The sequence below is a fragment of the Lontra canadensis genome, unplaced genomic scaffold (assembly GCF_010015895.1).
Source record: "Lontra canadensis isolate GAN:19392208 unplaced genomic scaffold, GSC_riverotter_1.0 scaffold1, whole genome shotgun sequence".
Taxonomy (NCBI): domain Eukaryota; kingdom Metazoa; phylum Chordata; class Mammalia; order Carnivora; family Mustelidae; genus Lontra; species Lontra canadensis.
Window position 1 is genome coordinate 4,434,507 of NW_022630995.1, and position 21,700 is coordinate 4,456,206.

The 21,700-nt window shown below is 40.5% G+C and overlaps 1 protein-coding gene across 1 annotated transcript in view; it reads right to left on the reverse strand.

Moving 5' to 3' along the window:
• Positions 1–21,700, reverse strand: part of FRAS1 (Fraser extracellular matrix complex subunit 1) — a 399,170-nt gene that overhangs the window by 82,804 nt on the left and 294,666 nt on the right. Inside the window, exons 34-40 of the mRNA XM_032883154.1 lie at positions 20,197–20,334; positions 17,861–17,893; positions 9,941–10,072; positions 8,579–8,704; positions 6,371–6,618; positions 745–893; positions 405–564 (exon numbers count right to left, since the gene is read on the reverse strand). Of these exons, the coding sequence (XP_032739045.1) occupies positions 405–564; positions 745–893; positions 6,371–6,618; positions 8,579–8,704; positions 9,941–10,072; positions 17,861–17,893; positions 20,197–20,334 (986 nt within the window). The remainder of the gene's footprint in view (positions 1–404; positions 565–744; positions 894–6,370; positions 6,619–8,578; positions 8,705–9,940; positions 10,073–17,860; positions 17,894–20,196; positions 20,335–21,700) is intronic.

Here is a 21,700-nt window from a genome sequence, read left to right on the forward strand (position 1 = left end):
TTAGCTTAAAAAGTGACTTGGGGACATTGTCCATCTCCCCATATTTTAGTTCTCAGAAGCATTAGATTTTTAACTCCTGAAAGATATATTCCATTTATAATTTTACTTCCATTACTATATGTACCTAGTATAGTATACAAAATACTACACACACTTAGCATTTATGTCTAGCACATGAATTTTTTTTTTACTAGATAATGTAAATACAATTATTTGATCTTCTGCATATATTTTCTCATACTTTCTGAAAAACTCCTGATTGAGTTTGCGTATCTTGACACAATTGCCTAGACACTTTGGAGGAAGAACTTGGCAGCCGATTCAGGTAGAAATCCTGTATTTACATCAGAACGGATTTCATCTCTGCACAGCACTCACTGCCCATTGCTCTGAGAACCATTTACCGTGATGAGGTCAGCAAACGCAAGGACTGGGGGCGGCTTCTGAACAGGCGTGATCATGATGGTAAACATCTGATCGTCCAGACGGTTGCGGTCCATATCGGAGACAGAGAAATGGAAGCCATCAGTAACCAGACCGTCAGTCTCAGACACAGCGGAGTACCTGCAGAGGGGAGGGAGAGCAGAATCAAATGAATGAGCTCCGGGACAAGCCACGTAAGACGGCTGCATCTCTGTTTAAAAATGCGGCAATATAATCTTTCAAGGGACTACCGGTCAGTTGCTTAAATATTTTAATACAATTTTTACAAACTCTGTCAAGTAATACAAAGTGGTTGTATACCTAATTTTCTGGTTGTTGACATCTTCCATTGTGAAGTTGGAGACCTCGGAGAGCTCTTCTACCTCAGGTCCGGACACTCTTAAGAGAGCACCATACGTGGGCAGGGAACTTAACTGAATCCAGATCTCTGAGTCGGGGGAAGAATCATCCTAATTGGGCAAATATGAGGCAAGACATGAACACACCCTTGTAGGAATAAATATGTCCAGTAGGTAAAGATCATGCTTACTTCTCTGCCAGTTGAAAAGGTCTCTTTCCATTTGTGATAAAGCAATGCCATTTCAAAGTGCATGAAAATCCCATTATTTATTCTTTGTAAAGTACCTCTTGGATAATGTCTTCTTTCAAGAGTAGCTCAAGATAACAGTGAGGAAATGCACTTTAGGCATGGGGCATAAAACAAAGAGATGCCCTATTGTTCCTATAGGAGCCTCACAGGGTTGCGCTTTTATGACCTGTATCTAGTGAAGAACAAAACGTGGTGGGCGACGTAAGTCACCGTCCCATAAACACAGTGGTAGGCTTCCTTCAGAGTGTCAAAGGATGGTTTGCTTTTTAGAAACCGGTAAAATTCCATTATAACATGTAATACAATGAGAAAGAAAATTCTGTGAAAGAGAAAGAAGGGAAGTCATTTAGCTTAGCCAGTGACTCACTTTAAGTAATATTTGACATGGGAAAAATTTTAGCGTAACAGAAGAACTCAGGAAATCTTACGGATTTCATTTCATTGGGATGATGGAACCCACAGATACTCAACCCCCGAGATGACCAATCTTAACAAAGACAATTTTCCTTTCCTTCTGCATGGCTTATTAAGAAATAAAATTGGCTTTCTGTGTTTCTCCACGGACAACAGCTGTATGTCTTAATGAACAATTTCCTCTGTCTTTAAGGATATTGTGGAAATATCTAGGAGGCTGGCAACATCTTCTTGGAGAGCTTCCCTGAGTCATTCGTCTTTTAGAGCAGTTGGCTGTGAACATGGGGGCACTCTGCACTTTGCCACGGCAACAATGGAAAGAAATATTGCATTCCAAGTACCAAGTGTACTTTGAAATGCAAATTTCCAAGCTTTCGTTGTAGAGCAGGTTGAAGTATGGATCAGAAATGTGCTCGGCATAGAGACCGGGTGATCTGGGGCAGAGGATGTTAGTCAGTTCTTGCTTCTACCTCTAGGGGCCTTTTTAAATCGACAGGTCAGAGCCTCACTGCAAGGTCACAGAATTTTCCATATCTCCTTACATCACCTGACACAATTAAGGGAGGAAACTCAAATTCATCAAAGCTGCAAAACTTCAGGAAATTTCCCCTAAATTAATACTTTAGAAGGTTCTCTATTTTTCCACATGGGTTATCAAATACAATAGGCAGACTTCCAACAGACTATTTCCTAGAATTACTGTGAGTACCCTCTGAGAGAGAATTTTTAAAAGACAGCTAAGAGTTCTAAGGTATTATCTTGTGAGATGGTGATGAATTATAAGGACAGAGCTCCTGCCTCTTGATTAGAATGAATAGCTTCAAAATTCCACATTGGCAAATTTGGCAAAAAAAAAAAAAATGCTTATTTCAATGTCAGGCAGATTTATTTTAATGTTTCAAATCTCAAATGACTGCTTGGTTTGAAAAAGTGTGAAATCAGCTAGGTTTTTTCTTCTGAAAATGCTAGCAAAATTTCAGAAAATAATTATTAATTATTTTTATAATTAAAGAAAATTACTACTTTGCCAATCTAAGATATTATGGATACATAAAATCTCATAAGAATGTAGACTTGTTCTCCTGTAATTTTCCTACCTTCTTACCCCTTTTGTATTGATTTTTTCATTTTCTTTTTATTGCTCATACATCTATTGACCCACCATTCAACACAAGGACTAGAACACTGGTAATTAACAATCATGTGTGTGTTCCTCCTTTACCCTGTCCTTGGGCCTCCCATCACCCTGGGTTTTATTTCTCATTTCCTTGAAATTCCTTGATATTATTTGATATATTACTACAAAGTATTTTTAGTTTTTCAAAAACTTATGAAAAAAGAGTTAGTTAGACTTTCCCCTTGTGGGACTTACTTTCCTTTTTACTCAGTAGTGGACCGCTGAGATCCATTGATATCATTATACGCAGCAAACGGTTCATCTCTATATCCCACAGAGGAAGTGCATCACAGGTTATATTACCCTGTCGATGGGCATTTGTCTCGATTCAGTATTTTGGCTACTACAAACACTGTTGCTCTGAATTTTCTTGGGCATGTCGTTTGGTATACATATGAAACTTTCTCCTGGAGAGGAATCTAGGGGTGGAATGGTGAGGGTATATGACTGCTCTTCCTCACAGGAAAATGCCAAATTCTTTCCCAAAGTGGTTTGTTAAGTTGACTCTTCCATCAGCAAAGAACCTTCTGCAGATCCGTCTCCTCTCCAACATCTGGTACTTTCAGACTTTTAAATTTCTGCCACTTGAATTGGTATGATATGGTATGTAGTCTTTTTTGCTTCCCTTGATGCCTAAAAAAGTGATTATCTCTTTTTATATTTATTGACCCTATGGATTTCTCTTCTGAAATTCCTATTACTGTCTCTTGTTCATTCTTCTCCTGGGTTATTTTTTCTTCTTGATCTTCAGACATTTTTTATATTTTCTTTGTTGTTTTTGGTTATATGTATTTCAAATATCTGTTTCCAATTTGTAACTTGTCTGTTTTTTGTATTTCTGCTGTGTTTGGGGGAATAGAAATTTAATTTTAATATAGTCAAGTTTATCAATCTTTTCTTTACAGTTAGCACTTTTTGTTTCTTGTTTAAAAAATTCTCTCCTTTCCCAATATCTAAAAATATTTACCTATTTGCCACAAAGAATTATAGAGTTTCAGTGCTTGATTTGCCTGAAGTTAATCTCTGTGTACAGTGTGAGGGAGAACTACAAGTTCTTTTTTTATCCACATGAACAACCATTTTGCACAGGTCTAGATTTTAAATAGTTCCTCCCGTTTCCACTGATCAGGCTTTCTCAGTCTGTTTTACATCACAGTTCTGTGCGTCGGTCTGTTTCTGGACTCTGTCTATTGTATTCCTGGGCTAACTGCTTTAAACAGTGCAGGTGTATAATCACTCCTCATACCTGATAGGGCAAGCCCCTGCTCTCCTATCATTCTTTTGCACAATTTTGGCCCTTCGTTCTTTATTGTAAAATCAGCTTATTAAGATCCATAAAAAGTGCACTGGGCATTTGACTGGAACTCAATGGACTGGAAAGATCAGTGTGCAGGAGAACTGATACCTTTTTGCCACTAAATCTTCCTGCTCATGCATAGGGCATGTCTTATTGTTTATTGAGTGTTTTAAATGTTTGTCAATTAAGTAAGTCTTATAACATTCCCCGTAGAAGTCCTGTCTAGCTTTTGTTAGATTTAGTCAAACAAACATGATTTTTATAATGCTTTTGTAAGCAGCAGCATCATTTTAGTTACATTTACTGGCTATTTTTTGCTTATGTCTAGCAATGCTATTGCTTTGTCTGTCTTCTATCTGACACCTTGTAAATGCTCCCTTTATTTCTAATACTTTGTCAAGACATTCTTTTGGATTTTCTTTACTTGTTCATTGTATCAGTTTTCCCTAGAAATTACACATCTTTTGTTACATTTATCCCTGGATATGTTTTATGTGATGCTATTAGAGATAGTATCATATTTTGAACTACTGTATTTCTGGCTGGTGCATAGAAATACCATTAGTTTTTTAAGATTAATCTTCTATCTTCTTCTTAAGTACCCTGGCAGGGGTTATTATGCTAGTAAGTGGTGAGCCTGTTTTAAAACTCATCCATTCTAACTACAAAACATCCCCCCACAACTTGTTTACCTGCAGTGCATAGCAAACTGTTAGGAAACCATCATTTAGAAACAAATCACACAGGATCCCACTTTTGCCTTTTGTCTTTCTTGACACCATGTCACCCTCCTGCAGTTAATAACACACTAATTAAAAACAGGCTCGCCTGCTCCTACGCTTTTATATTCTGTTCCATTTATGACCAGCATTTCAGATGGCTTTTCCAACCTTTCTGGATGTTCACTGCAAACTTACTAACTATGCATATCTGGAAAAATTTTCCCCATGACACTAAATACAAAATTTTTCTACAACCCTCAGAGAAAGTTAGTATATAACTTAGCTAAGTCTTTAAAATATGCTATGCTTTCAGCAGGCTCAAACAGTTCTTTTGGAGTCTTTCTGCTCTAGTGGGTAAATTCACATTCAATCAATTTCTGAAAATACATGTTCGGTTGCCAATGGGCTCGCATTTTGATATGCAGCTTATAATATGCAGTTAATGGGCAGGAACTGCTCCTGGAGAGCTATTTTGGCCTGTCAAACATTTTTCAAGCCTTGGTGATCTATTGATTAAATCTGTATTCATGCATTTTTATGAATTCATGGAGTTTCATAAGATTCAGAAGACCATAACCTATGGTAAAAATCACCTGTCAGTTAAAAAAAAAAACAAAAAAACCAAAGCTGTTCTGAAACTATACTAGACCCATGAGAAGAATCAGGGTGGAATGCAGTTTCCCATAATTTAAGAAAAGACAATTTGAGGGGAAAATCTGTGCTAAAGCAATTGAAGCAATTGTTCCCAGGCCAATGCTTTATCTCACATGCTACTATCCAGGACTAGAGTTACAGCTGGACTCTAGCCCAGAAAAGGATTACTTAAAACTATATAGTATAAAAAAACAAACAAACAAACAAACAAACAAACAAAAAAAACAACGAAAGAAAGGAAAAGCCCAGGTCATTGGTGGGAATTTTAACGTTGGTAAGGAAAAATTCAATACTAAGAATGATTACCATTCAAATAACCATCATTATTTTCAAGGTATTTGTCAGAACTATTATGTTTACATAGCGAATTTGTGTATGTTTACAACACACATAACTGAAAAATAAAATTAATTATCCTCATTATCCTTAGCTCCAGGAGAGAAGAGTGTAATTAACCAGGGTCACTTAGCAAGTTAGGGCCAGATGGAAAAAAAACCCTGGTGTCCCTCAAACTACCCTTGCTCCCCTAAATACAGGGCTTCTTTTGGGGCATGGGATGGAGCATGAGTCAGGCATCGTGCCTAGGAAGCCTGGCAGAGAGGTACTGCCAAAGGAATGTGCCAGCATTCTGTCTAGATCTGGCCCTGAGACCAAAGCTGGTGAAAGCGGGCTTCCTCTCAGTGGGCCATGAAATATTATTACTTATTAGTCATAAATCAGGTGTGTTCTTCTAAAGCGTTCTTTCCTCAAAATTGCCATTTGAAATACTATGGATGGAGCTTTAAAAAACGGGGACTCAGGCTTTTCCAGCATCGGCACTGCTTCCTGTCGGCCGTCACCCATCCCTACACAATCTCATTGTGTTTCCATCAAAGTTCCGCTCGTTCCCTTGTCTGCTCATGAGACGCAGGGAGCAGCCAGAATAAACAATGGAGTGGGGCTCTGGGAGGCTGAGAAGAAACTTCCTCGGACGGCCGCCTACCTGATGCCCTGAATCTTCAGCCGTGGCACTGCTCCCCAGTCAAGCCCAGGGAGAGGGTGCAGTGAACAAGAAGACACAGGGAAGAACTTACGACATAAGCGAGGTGTGACCTGCTGATTACGGCTGTGCTTTTACTGGCCACGGTGATGCTCAGAGAGGCACCAGCAGCCAGCTGAGGCCCCCGGTCCTCTGAGAGTGACACCTCCACTTTCACTTCCACAGTTGTCGCTGACATGCCATCTGTGACTGAGATCTCCATGCTGTCCTCCCGGGCAGAGGAGCCGTCGTGTAGGTACTGCAGAACATTTTTCTCAATATCTCCATATGTGAAGGTGTCACCTTCCGAGGGGAAGACAGATTGCAAAGCCAATTCCTTCTGGGAATAACGCTTTTCACGTATATAACACCTTTGTTCTCAGGATTTCAAAGTACATATAGGATCATATACTCTGGGAGTTGTAAGTTAATTAGCTCAACCACACACCCAGTGTAGGATTCCCTTTACGCCACTCTTCAAAGGGGGTTATTCAGCCTGTCCTTCAACACTTCTCAGGGTGGGAGGCTCACTGCTTTACAAGGCAGCTAACTAATCCCACGGGAGATAGCTTTGTTTAAGTTCTTAATCATACTGAGCTCAAATCTGCTTCTGTGAGATCCAGTCAGCATTTTTAGTTCTAGAGAATAAAGGTCAAGCCTCTACTCTTTAGGACAACTTAATCTTGGATCTAACCTTGACACTGAAAATTTTGAAAAAAGTTAAGAAAATAAATTATGGTTGATGGATCTGTAGTTTTAGTTGGGAGTATAAGGTTTTTCTAAATTCAAAAATACCTAAAAATTTAAAAACAGACTTAACGTTAGAAATCCAAACGTTGTAGGTCTGGAGTATGAATTTTTAACAGATTTCACAGGTGTGTGAAAAAAGTCTCAAGGTCATATAACTTTGGGAAAAACAGGTTTAAACAAAATTTAAAACTAATAATTTTTTGAACTGCAGGATTTATTAGAATTTTAGAATCTTCAATAGGGAAATATTAAAGCATTCCAAAGTTGTTTGGTCATGGAACCCTTTCTACAAGAAATGCCTCTTAGTGTCATGGGCCCCAAGGATTCCAGAGAGTATAACTGAATAATTGGTCTTCTTGGATGTTATATTCAACTCTACTTCCTGACAGATTATTGGTGTTATGAATGAGACTAAAGAATTTATTCATTTTCTGTATTTGCCTTCTAAGTCTTCTCTTTTGACACTGTGTTATTGTGATTTACTGGTGCTAGTGGTATTGTGCTTTATAAAAAGTAATAAAGCTAATATTTTATAAACATCTTTAGATAGTATATATTAGTTACACAGTATAGGTTAAATATAATGTTAAAGCAACTGGGTTCTGACTGGTAAAGCTCCTTAAGTAGTTCCCTTAGGATGCTAGAAATCTATTCTGATGATATTTCTTGTGTTCAGTAAATTTTTAAAAATCTGCCTTTGTGACTCCCAAATGCTTGTTGGTTGTTCTTCAAATTCTATCTAACTTCAAAGTCAAAGACTTGTTCCCCTCTCTCTGCAGGGATATTCAAAAGAATGCATGATTACATGACTATTAGGAATTATATAAAGGTTTTTGAGAAAGTACAGGTTGTTGAAATAAGCATATAGCATCCCAAAGTGAGTACTTTGAAAGAGATAATACTCACTTTGATGGGTATGGGCTAACTATTACACAATTAGATTGAGCTGTGTTCCTTGTGCTTCTTCATACTTTCTAAAACAGTCAACATGTATTATTTTTCTATAATTGAAGAAAGTACAAGAAATAGGACTTTGGAAAGCTGGTCCCATGATCTACCACAGTGTTACAGCACGAAGATACTACTTAAAAAATGTGTTTCCTTCTTTATGGATGAAGACACATGTCGTTTACACTGTCAGAGTTTCAGTGCTAAGGAGACTGTGAAAATTAACGTGGCAAACTAAGGCAGACAAATTCATCTCCATGACCTAACCACAGGAAAGTGGCACCTGATGCTTCGTATGAGGTGGTTCTAAATGCATTTACTCCAGATAAATCAGCCAATTTCAACCAATTTCACCCACAATTTGAGGCAACAGCTTCACTGTCTTGGCTTGTGGGTGCAGAGAAAGAAGTCCCAAATCTTTCAGCCAATGGACTAAGAACTAAAAATTGTTCCTTCGAAGTCTCTCCTCATTGTTTGTTCCACGGACTTGCTTTAATTCTTGTCTGAGACATAAAACTAGAGCAAGAAACCCTCCGAGCAGGCCAGTGACAGAGGAAGCAATTACCTGTGGCCATGGGCCCTTGGAGCTCGGCTGTGTACTTCAGAATCACACCATGCTCTGGAGGTTTCTGGAGCTCAAAGAGGAGTTCCTCAGGAGCAGTCTTGGTGTCTCTTATTACCAGCTGAAGTCCTGCAGTCAGGAGACAGGTCACTGTGAGAGGACGTGTACGTTCAAAATGGTATGTGTTGCCTACATTACAGCTACAGGGTGCTGGAAGCCACGCTGCAGGCAATCTGATGGTTGTAAGAAGGCACTGTTGACTTCCGGTCAACCACAGAAGAGTGAAAACTGATGATACAGTCAATTCCCAAATTGCAAGTTGTTAACTTACTTCCCAAAGTTAACTTGTAAGTAGGTAGTTCTGAATTAAGAACACCTTTCCATAAAAATGAGGGCACAGAAGCCGACATATAGGTCAGTCCTGACCGGCTGGGGTAGGTTTTCTTCCAGAAAAATGCTCCCAGAAACTGCTTTGGCTTTTCGTTATTTATTCCCTTCTTTTTCTGAATCCACAGAAGAGCCAAGTTGTCTTAACAATGGCTGCTAGGGGGGCGCCTGGGTGGCTCAGTGGGCTACGCCTCTGCCTTTGGCTCAGGTCATGATCCAGCGGGCTCCCTGCTCAGCAGGGAGTCTGCTTCCCTACCCCCGCCACCCCGCCTGCCTCTCTGCCTACTTGTGATCTCTGTTAAATACATAAACAAAATCTTAAAAAAAACAACAACAACAACAACAACGGCTGCTAGGGCCATCACAGAAGTGAGAAAGAACAGGGTGGTGTGGCCGTTGTCTTTGTGCATGAGACTTGTTTAGAAATTGGATGATAATTAATTTCAGGCCAATACTCAGGGGGAGAAACTGGATAAGAATCTGTAGAGCACAGCTAACAAACCTCACAACATCCACTGTTTGCTTTTAAAACTCACCGGGTGGAAGAATAAGGAAATTGCTAAAGAGTAAGTACACTGAGAGCTGAATAAAACCACGTACAAAATAACCAAGCCCAGAAGCTTCGCAGCTTCCGAAGGTTACTGTGATCTGTCATTTCTCCTGTTGCTCTCACCTTCTAGACAGAAAACAAGCGCAGCCACTGAGACTGCTCCCCTCCCTTCTCGTCTCTGCCGGAAAACACATTCTGTGTTGTGCCCCATCACTGAACACTGGCCTGGGAAGGGCTTATTTCCTTCTCTCTGGGCTGCTTCTATTTGCGTGGAAATGGGCAGAGGGAAGGACACAGGTGAGGAGGCATATCCCTTCGGGAAGAAGAGGTCACTCTTTCTTGGCAACCATCAAGAGGTTTAAACAGGGACTGCTGCTGAAATATGGTTCCATTCCCAGAGGCATGTTTCTTTTAGGCTCAGTTCCTACCTATAGCAGCGCTGCCTCCTGGGCTGACCTCAAGCAGGGGAGCTGTGACCCGGAATGCCGGCAGGTGCTGGTCAGCGGGAAGCAAATGAATGGTGAGGACCATCTCCGGACTTGTGTGGGCTCCATCTGAAACTGGAAAGGATAAACACACACGCACATTGACGTGTAGCCTGGTCACCAGCAGGTGCTTCCCAGGAGATTTTCAGATCACCTGGACACTTTGAAGTGATGCTCACAAATGGAAAATATAAGCAAGTAAGGAAGATCCTGTGAGCTCTCCTAACGAAGTTTTCTCTCCTGGATAATGAAAAGGCTAAAGGACCATAATAACAACGTCATTCTATAAAGCAAGCTCCACGACAAGGTGATACTGGTAAATGTTAGTGGAAAAGAAAGTAATACAAAATCTGCCCCCTTCGATGATGCCAGTAAAGACTTATTTATGAGGGGCACCTGGGTGGCTCAGTCAATCAAGCATCTGCCTTCAGCTCACGTCATGATCTCGGGGTTCCGGGATCCAGCCCCGCTTTGGGCTCCGGGCTCAGCAGAGAGTCTGCTTTCCCCTCTCCCTCTGTCACTCTCCCTGCTTGTGTTCTCTCTCTCTCTCTCTCTCTCTCTCAAATAAATAAATAAATAAAATCTAAAGATAAAATTAAAAGACTCTTATTTATGGAATTATTTTTTGATTAATTCTCCTCATGTCTTGGAAAAATATTTTCTTTCAAGAGATCTCGTTTAGAAATGACACGTCTGTCTCATGAGGAAAGAGCTTTTTAAAAAGGACAGAAAATACCCACGCAAGTATCTCAGAAGGCAATTATCGGGAAGCAAGCAGACCTATTTGGTTTTTACCTGATTGTCACACACATTGCAATAAACGGAAGATACTTTGTAAGTAGAACAATGACTTTAAGATTTTATTTCCCTGGATTATCTGACATCCAAGTGAACACCCGTCACCTGAGGGAAACGGAAGCAGAACTGTCTGGTGCTTGACTCTGATTCCCGCCTTCCTGGACCTTAAAGCACGGTCGAGTCTCTAAAGCCAGGTTTGGAAGAACATCTGTACCACCAGTTCACCAATGTGTTTATCGGTAGTGGCTACGGAGAAAACACTGCTGTTGATTGTTCTAAATGTGAACGCTGCCTGCATCTGGGCTGGTTTCCTTCGTCCCTTTCTTCTGGACTCAGCAGCCAGTCCGCCGGAGACTGACATCGACTTAAGCAAAGTAAGGGGCTGCTCAGCGGCTGCTAGTAATGATCCCACTTGGGCTTTAGATTTGTTTTTTCCCTGAGAACAGATCTAAAGGATATGGCTGGGTTTTTATAAGGTGCGCTCCATGTCGTAGAGTGGTCCAGAAATAGCCCTACCGAAGGAGGAGACATTCCCCCTGCGGATGAAGGTTTATGGCTCTGCTCATTTGGCCAAATATCATGACGGTTGCCCCTGCTTTGTTTATGCTCGACCTCCTCTCTGGAACATCAAAGACAGGAACAGACAATTCCTAATGTTTGGAGGCTTGGGGAACAAACACAGGAACTTTTCCACAAATTTCAGCAGATGCTGATTCTCTGAGGCTTCTGGGATCTAAGTTAAGGACACGTGCCTTAAATAAAAATCACTATTGTGAGGTATAATTTTACTTTTTGAAATGTTTTACATTGATTTCACTTTTAAGCGGGGGGAGAGCCTCAGGGAGCCTTCACCGTCCTTACTGCTACAGAAGAGGGAGGGAAAGGCCCGGAAACTTCAGAGTCTCGGTAATACCACAGCCAGCAGCGTGACCAACGCGTATCTTTCCCTCTGTGAGTAAATGGAAGAAAGCTATTTTCTGGCACATATTTTGTAACTAGAAAATATATCAACGGGGTGCGGAGTTTTGTAAACAAAAATAAGAACTTACAATCAAAATGTCAGCAATTATATGTCTAGCTGTCCCTTTAAGCAACGTTTCTGATTTCTCTGAGAAACAGTCAGTTTGCCTCTTTGGGTCAGAGGCCCCCTGCGAGCACCACTTGCCTCGTGTATTTCCCTTGCTCAGGGCGGCTCTGCAAGCGTCTGGGCTGGTCTGAAGCTGTCAGGTCAGGAACGGCAGCTTCCCTTCCTGTCTTAGCCGATCGGCCAAATGAGCTGTTCTTCCTCACTCTGGGTCAATGTCCGGGCTCCGGCTTGTTGCCACCTTAGCTCAGTATGTGCCCAATTTAACATTTTCTCTCACAAAACTCTGCTAAAGGGATGGCTTCCTACCAGTTTCCAAAAATGTTCTCCTTAAAAAAAGGGAAACTTTTATACCCTTCACAACAATGAACTTGAAATGGTTCATGGACCTACATGTAAAAGGCAAAACTATAAAACTCCTATAAGACAACAGAGGTGAAAATGAGATGACCTTGGGAAAGGTGATGCCTCTTTAGATAAAACACAAAAGACACGATGCATGAAAGAAATCACTGATAAACTGGACTTCATTAAAACGAAAAACTTTTACTCTATGAAAAGCAATGTCAAGTGTATGAAAGGAAAAACCATAAACTGGAAGAAAATATTTTCAAGACTCATCTGATACAGAATTGTTATTAAAAATGTACAAAGAACTCATAAAACCCAACAATAAAAAAAGAGCCCAATTAAAAAACAGGCCAAAGACCTTAACGGATATCTCACCAAGGAAAATACATGGATGGCAGATAAACACGTGAGAAGAAGCTCCTCACCATGTGTCAGCAGAGACACGGAAATTAAAACAATTTTAAGATGCCATTATGCACCAATTAAAATTGCCAAAATCTGGAACACTGACACCACCAAATGCTGGTGAGGATGTGGAGCGAAAGGAACTTACACACTGCCGGTGGGAATGCAAAGTGGTACAGCCCTTCTGGAAGACAGCTTGGCTCTTTTTTTTTTTAAAACAAAACTAAATATACTCTTACCATGTAATACAGCAATTGCACTCTTTGGTATTTACCCCAAGGATTTGAAAACTTAAGTCCATACAAAACCTGCGTACAGATGTTTCTAACAGCTTTAGTTACAATTGCTAAAGCTTGGAAGCATCTAAGATGTCCTTTAGTAGACAAATGGATGAAATAAACTGTGGTACTTCTTGACAATGGAGTGTCATTCAGCACTAAAAATAAATGAGCTACACAGCCACGGAGAGACACAGAAGACCCTTAAATGCATATTGCTAAGTGAACTAAGCCAATCTGAAAAGACCCCATACTGCGTGACTCTCACTCTGTGACCTTCTGGAAAAGACTAAACTATGGAAGACAGTAAAAAGAACAGTGGTTGCCAAAGGTGGGAAGTGGGTCTGGGAGATGAACAGGAGAACACAGAGGATTTCTAGGGCAGTGAAAATATGCTATAGGATATCACAATGATAGATACATGTCATTATTCACTGGCCAAAACCCACAGAATGTACAACACCAAGAATGAACCCTAGAGTAACTACAGGCCTTGGATGATTATGACATGTCAGTGTAGGGTCATCCTTAGTAAAAAATGTACCATTCTAGCAAGTGATGTTGACAAGGGAGAAATTATGCTATGCCTATGTATGTGTGGGGGCAGAGTGAATGGGGAATTCTCTGTACTTTCAATTTTTTTGTAAACCTAAAACTGCTCTAAAAAAATTCAATCTTTAGAACAATTTAAAAAAAAAATTCATTCAACAACAACAAAAGAAAGAAAGAAACCAACCAACCAACCTCAGGCAGAAATAAGATAAATTAATTTGAGGTCAGCCCAACATCTATTTCCTTTACCCTGTATAATAGGTTCCAGGGCCATTTAACTTACAGTCCTGGAGAAGGTAATAGTTAACACCTTCACCTATTCAAGCTTTCAGGTAAAAGTTGAGGTTTAGAAACCAAACAGGCACACTCTTATGATACTTGTTTTTCACAACCAACACACATACAGACCAGACTAAATAAAATATCCCATGTTCCATGTCAGAAACTTGTATTTAAGTCTTGGCTCTACTGTTAACCAGGACTGGAGATCTGGGCAGATTACTTACTCTAATGACCCTTCATTTTCCCAGTCTTAAAATGCTAAAAATAATACCTGTCCTTACAGTCTTATTATGAGGATTAAATGAGACAACTTATATTGCAAAGTGCTTTATAAAATGTAAAATACTATATAATCTGTTGTATATTATTACTGATTGTATGAATTATCTAGAAGATGATCACTGGAAATGAGCTGATATTGGGTTCACATCAATAATAATAAAACACTGGGGGCACCTGGGTGGATCAGTGTGTTAAAGGCTCTGCCTTTGGCTCGGGTCATGATCTCAGGGTCCTGGGATCGAGCCCCACATTGGGCTCTCTGCTCGGCAGGGAGCCTGCTTCCTCCTCTCTCTGTGCCTGCCTCTCTGCCTACTTGTGATCTCTGTCTGTCAAATAAATAAATAAAATCTTAAATAATAATAATAATAATAATGATAATAAAACAACACTGGATAAAGAAATAATAAGGCATCCAAATTGGAAGGGAAGAAATAAAACTGTCACCATTTGCAGATGACATGATATTATATACAGAAAACCCTAGATGCCACCAAACACTGTTAGAACTAATAAAAAAATTTAGTAAAGTTGTAGGATGCAAAAGCATACAAAAATCTCTTGCATTTCTATACCCCAATAATAAGCTCTTGGAGATGTTAAGAAAGTAATCCTATTTACAACTGCATCAAAAAGAATGAAATACCTAGGAGTAAATTTAAGGAGATAAAAGACCTGTGCTTGGAAGAAAGAACCTGAAGAAGACACAAATAAATATAAAGATATTCTACGCTCATGGATTAGAAGAGTTAATATTGTCAAAATGTCCATAACAACCAATGCAGTCTGCAGATTCTATACAATCCTGTCAAATTTCCAATGGCATTTTTCACAGAAATAGGACAAATAATTCTACTTTTGTATGAAACTACAAAAGACCTGGAAAAGACAAAGCAATCTTAAGAAAGAAGAATAAAGCTGGAGGCACATGCTCTCTCAAACTGTATTACAAAGCTGTAGTAATCAAAATAGCATAATATTACCATAAAAACAGATCAATAGAGATGAATAGAATAGAACAGAGAAGCCAGAAATAAACTTACATGCATATGGCCAATTGATTTATGACAAAGTAGCCAAGAAGATGCAATGGAGAAAGACAGTCTCTTCAATCCACAGTGTTGAGAAAACTCGACAGCCTCATGCAAATGAAGGAAATGGTACCATTATCTTATGCCACACACACAAAATAACTCAAAAGGGATAAATACTTGAATGTAAGACCTGAAACCATAAAAGTCCTGGAAGAAAACAAAGGCGGAAGCTCCTTAATATCAGCCTTGGGGATGAATTTTTTGGATTTGAAACCAAAAGCAAAAGCAACAAAAGCAAACAAACAAGTAGGACTACATCACACTAAAAAGCTTTTGCACAGCAAAGAAAACCATTGACAAAATGAAAAGCCAAACTACCAAGTGGGGGGAAATATCTGCAAATTATATATCTGAATGGTTAAAATCCAAAATATATAAAGAACTCATACAATCAGTAGCAAAACCCCCAAACTCTCCAATTAAAAAATGGGCAGAAGATCTGAATAGTAATTTTTCTAAAGAAGACATCCAGCTGGCCAACAGGTACATGAAAAGAAGCTCAACATCACTCATCATCAGGGAAACGCAAACCAAAACCACAATGAGGTATCACCTCACACCTGTTAGAACGACTCTACCAAAGGACAAGAAATAACATGTGTTGGCCAGGATATGGAGAAAAGAACACATGGGCACTGTTGGAAAAAATATAAACTAGTACAGCTTCTATAGAAACTAGTATGACATTTCCACAAAAAATTAAAAACAGAAATAGTGGGGTGCCTGGGTGGCTCAGTGGGTTGAGCCTCTGCCTTTGGCTCGGGTCGTGATATTGGGGTCCTGGGGTCGAGCCCTGTATCGGGCTCTCTGCTCAGCGAGGAGCCTGCTTCCCCCACCCCCTCGCCTGCCTCTCCGCCTACTTGTGATCTCTGTCAAATAAATAAAAAATCTTTAAGAAAAAAAACAAAAAACAAAAAACAAAACAGAAATAGTACATAATTCAGCAACTCTGCTTCTGGGTTATCCAAAGAAAATGAAAACACTTTGTGTGCCTGGGTGGCTCAGTCGGTTAAGTGTCTGCCTTCGGCTCAGGTCATGACCCGAGGATCCTGGGATCGAGTCCTGAGTTGGGCTCTCTGCTCAGTGGGAAGTCTGCTTCTCCCTCTCCCTCTGTCCTTTCTCCACCCCCTGCCAGTGCACGTGCTCTCTCTTTCTCTCAAATAAATAAAATCTTAAAAAAAGAATGAAAACACTAATTTGAAAAGATATACGTACTCCCATGTTTACTGAAGCATTATTGACAATAACCATGACGTGGAAGCAACCTAAGTGTCCACTGACAGATGAACAGATGATGAAAAGGTTGCGTACATATGCAATGAAATATCACTCAGTCATAAAAAAAGAAAATCTTGCCATTTGTAATAACATGGATGGACCCCGGGGGCGTGAAGCTAAATGAAACAGGTCAGACAGAAAAAGGCAAATACCATATGATCTCATTGATTTCTGGGCTCTAAAACAAACAAAACCAACCAACCAAACAAACAAATAAACCCAAGCTTAGAACTACAGAAAACAACAAAGAGGTGGGGTGGGATTGGCGGGGTGGGGGGGGCTCTGAAATGGCTGAAGGGAGCCAAAAGGTACAAACCTCTAGCTATGACTACGTCATAGGGGTGTAATGTACAGCATGGTAACTACAGCTAGTAATATAGTATTACATTAGGGAGACAGTAAATGCTGAAGTTACAAGAAAAATAATTTGTAACTATATATGGTGACTGATATTAACTAGACTTATCGTCATGATCATTTTGTAATACACCCAAATACTGAGTCACGATGCTGTACACCTGAAACTAACACGATGTTGTATTTCAACTTGTTACACGTCATGTGTCAACTGCATCTCAATTAAAAAGAAGCAATGACACAACAATGAAATTTACTGTTGATTCAAGTGTGATTCTAAATCCTCAGAGAAGGAAAGAAGGTCTGGGAGTTTGAGGGAGATGTCTTTTCTCTCCAACAAAAATTTATCCTACATGGCATAGAACAGGACCTACGGGTGGCTGATTCCAATGGAACAGTCAACCCCAACTAAACAGCAGCTTAGGGTGTCGTCTACAGCCAACCATCCTCACACCAGACCTAAAACAAGAAAGCTTGTCCCTCTGCTGTTCTACAGAGATGCCAGATCTGACCACACGTCTGCTCGCTGGCATGGAGCTCCTACGGCGTGGGGAACCAAAGCTGGGATGCCGGGGTCTTCCATACACAGCTTTCATCTCCCTCCAGGAGCAAAGCAATCAAGGAAAGGCTCAGTTCAAGACACGCTACACCATGATCCATTAGCTGAGTGTCACTTGGAATGGCAGGACCAGTCATTGTTCTGGGAGCTTTATATATGCATGATTATTAGTTATCATCCCCACTGTTGAGCGAGCATGCAGGCATAGAGAGGTTAAGAAGCATTCTCAGAGCAACTGACCCCCGGGGCAGTCTGCATCCAGAGGCTAAGAGCTTAACCACTATCACCTCTTTTTAATAGATACTGGGACTGTTTGAAACGGGACCTAACCCTAATCTTTGGAATACTGGATGGATAATTTTCTTCTATGAATACAGACTCAAGCTATTACTATTTAACTAGTCATGAGACTATTCCAGAAAAACTTGTCTTATATAACTTTTAAGCAGTTCTTAGAAAATAGTAATGACGAAAGAAAAAAAAGTAAGGACTAATAAGGCAAGGAAAAATCCCATTTTCTAACAAAATTACTATTAAAATCGTCACCTGTGAAGTGAAATTTCACTGATTCTGGGAGACCTGAAACAGAAAAGAGAAAATCAATACATTGGTGTGCATTTGGGGGTCAGAAATAGATGGAGAAGGTACGAAATATGGGGCAGAGGTTAGAAAAGTAAAGCACGTTTTAACCTAAATAATTATGGTTTGAGGAAAGATCACCAGGTCTTTTGTTAATGTTATATTGAGTTTAATGGTGCCAGCACTAATTTTAAGTAACAAAAAGAATGGCAGAGTAGAATAATTTTATATCCCAGTAGTTAGAGTGATTTATAATACATTCATTCAGATCCCATTTTATCAGTACATAAAATCCTACAAATCGGTGAATGTGGATGATGTCGTATATCACTGACAGGCTCTCTGGTGGGTCAATTCCATTGTAGAATTGAGTGATGCCTGGAACATTGATTTACACACTATAACGATGTGAGAGATTTATCTCATGGCATTTATCCCATAGATTATACAGGACAGGGCTCTGCTCTCTCTAAAAAGGCTCTAGGAACTTAGGCAAGTATAATAGATATGGAAATAACTTCAACCATGGCTGACACGTTTTCCGTCCCTCTAATCCCAGGATATCCTGAGTTTCTTTGTAAAGTAGGTCTTTTGAAGTAGGTGTTAGAGAACCATGAACATTTTCATGGGCTAATAGTTACCCAGTTACCAAACACTGGGGATCCTCCTTAGAGAGGAGGCCTATACCCACGTTTCAATATTTTCAAAGAAGAGTTAATCATTTTCTGGACAATTGCATTTATGTATATAATGGAAAATGTGACTTTAAATGCTTTCTATAATTTAAGATGTAACTCTAAAATTATTTAACCCATGTTCAAATTACATAAGAAATCACCAGTTGTTCTGGATGAGTAAGGCTACTAAATAAACATAATATTCCGTATTAATCATGTTATGTACATACACCTTAAAGATCATAAGGGAACAGGCTTCAAGATTTTTAGAATCATTCCAAGGCACAGAAGTATTTAGGTATAGGACTCAAAACTCCTGCATTCCGGTCAGCAGCTTTGGGTACTGGGTCGAGGGGAGAGATAAGGGATAACGAAGATTAACTCTCCTGGCTCAGTGGAAGGGCACAAAATGGTTTGTATTCAAAGAAATCCAGTTATTCGGGATGCCTGGGGGCTCGGTTGGTTGAGCGTCTTTCAGCCGGAGAAAGTCTGAGAGTCTCCCTTTGGATCAGGTCATGATCCCAGGGTCCTGGGATCGGGTGCTGGGATCAAGTCCTGCTTCTCCCTCTGCCTGCCACTCCCCCCTGCTTGCACACACGCTTTCTCTCTCTCTCTCTGACAAATAAATAAATAAAATCTTAAAAGAAACCCAAAAACTAGTTATTCTTTTGTTCAGTCTTCTCTTCCTTTACAAACGGTGGCTTCTGTCAAATCCTGGCCCAAACGGTTGCATTCTTCATTCCCCCGGGGGACCTCCCCGGTGTAGCCTGGCATGTTTCTCACCGGATTCCCCTCCCCCACAGCCCACCCGCCCTGGCCTCCTCCTCCAATCCACTCACATCCTGCAGCTAACGAGTTCTTCATGAAAGACCATCTCCCCAGATCTAAACCTCCACTGGATTCCTATTGCTCTTGGGATAAAGATCTAAATCCTGACAGGCTTCCAGGGCCTCTGAGGTGTGGCCTCTCTCTCTCCCTCCAAGATCATCCTTGTTCAGCTCAACCTTCTATATTCCAGACACAGACTTTTTGTGTTTTTTTTTTAAACCTCCAGAATGTCACACTCTCTCCCCTCTCAGGGCCTCTGCCCACGAGCTGTGTGCCCTTCCTTGGGAAATGTTCTCCCAAGTATCCCAAGAGGCACATTCTGGCTGATGAGCATCTACTCGTCCCTCGCTGGGGCAGCCTCCACTGAACTCTTAGTCTTGGGCAGTTCTGTTACTTCGAACACCACTGAACATTTTTCTTTCTCTCCAGAGCTCTTGCCTTAGTCTACAATTAAACACTCATTACTGGGATTATTTCTCAAACTCTGTCTCCCTACCTAGGTCCCAAAACTCACCAAGAACAGGATTCATGCCTCTTTTTGTTCACCACTATACTCTCCAAGACCTCACAGCCACATAAGAGGCCCCAAATAAAGATTTATTGAAAGCATGCGTGCATGCATGAATAAATGGAAAAAAAAATGAGGAACTGAGCCCAAACTACACATTGGCCCACAAGCCTCAAGTGATTTTGAACAGCTAAAGTGTCAGAAGGACAACAGGAAGAGTTGGGGAGAAGCTGCCATGAGGCTCCCCAGAGAGTAGTCGGGGTGCCTGAGAAGGGAGGAGAAGGCATTACCAGCGAAGGAGAAGGCCATGATCTCCTGGAGGTGGGGAGCTGCCGGGGGAGGACGGTACATGATCTTGCCCTGGTTGATGTCTTCCTGTGTGAAATACCGGACGGGAGAGTGAGGCTGGTCCCTGTGTTCGATGATCCCTGGGGAGCGAGAGACGCAGCATCAGCACCGACAGTAAGTCTGATGGTTGACGGAATGCCTGGGGCCATAAATCTGCCTTTCCCCCTGGTGGGGGAGTCGTCTATCCTTCAAGAGCAAGTGCTCTCCCGTTTCTCTTATCATACCAATCTCCAGTCATTCAAGAAAAAGGCAAATCTGAAACCGAAACAGACTTCAACAGGATCTTTTAAAAAATGCTTAATTGAATTACAGCTGACAGTACGATATTAGTTCCAGGTGTACCACTTAGTGATCTGACAATTGTATACATTATGAAATGCTCCCCACGATAAGCGTAGTTACCATCTGTCACCACACAAATTGATCACAGTATTATTGACTATATTCCTTAAGCTGCTTTTTTCATGCTCGCGACTTGTTTATTCTGTAACTGGAAGTCTGTACCTCTTAAACCCCTTCACCATCCCCCTCCCCATTCCCCTACCTACCACCCTTCTGGCAACCACTAGTTCATCCTTGGTATTTATGAGTTTATTTTTGAGTGTTTGTTCGTTTGTTTTACTTTTTAGATTCAGACACAAATGAAAGCATATGGTATTTGTCTTTCTCCGTCTGACTTACTTCACTTCGCATCACAGGTCCAAGTTGTGTTGTCACGAACAGTAAGATTTCATTCTCTTAGGCGTGAGCACCATCCCAGCCCCACATCTTCCTCATCCGTGCATCTACGGTAGACACGGAGGCGGCTCCCCTATCTCGGCTGTTGTAAATAAGGCTGCCGTAATTACAAGGGTGCATGTATCTTTTAGAATTACTGTTTTTGTTTTATTTGGGTAAATACCCAGTTCCTGGATCACACAGTAGATCTATTTTTAATTTTTTGGAGAAACCTCCATACTGTTTTACACATCGACTGCACCCACTTATACCCTTGCCAACAGCGCACAAAGGTTCTCTTTCTCGCACATCCTCGCCAACGCTTGTAATGTCTCACCTTTTTGATACTAGCCATTCTGACTGGTGTGAGGTAATACCTCATTCTGGTTTTGATTTGCATTTTCCTGATGACGTGTGGTGTTTGAGCCTCTTTTTGTGTGTGAAACCCAAATAGATTTCTGACTAGAAGTCATTGACCATAATCAATAGTAAGACACAAACTACTACGCCTAATATAACTTAGACTAGGTAATTCTCTACAAGTCATAGACATTTCACCATAATTTGAGATTTTTTCGATAAAGTTTAAAGGTCAAGCTTGCTGAGAAAATGATATAGTTTGGGCTCCTGGTGAGGCTATAATGAGAGTTTTCTCAACTTACCCCTTTCCTTCAGAAACACCTCAGCCTCTGTGATAACCTTTGGCAACAGGAACATGGATCATGATTA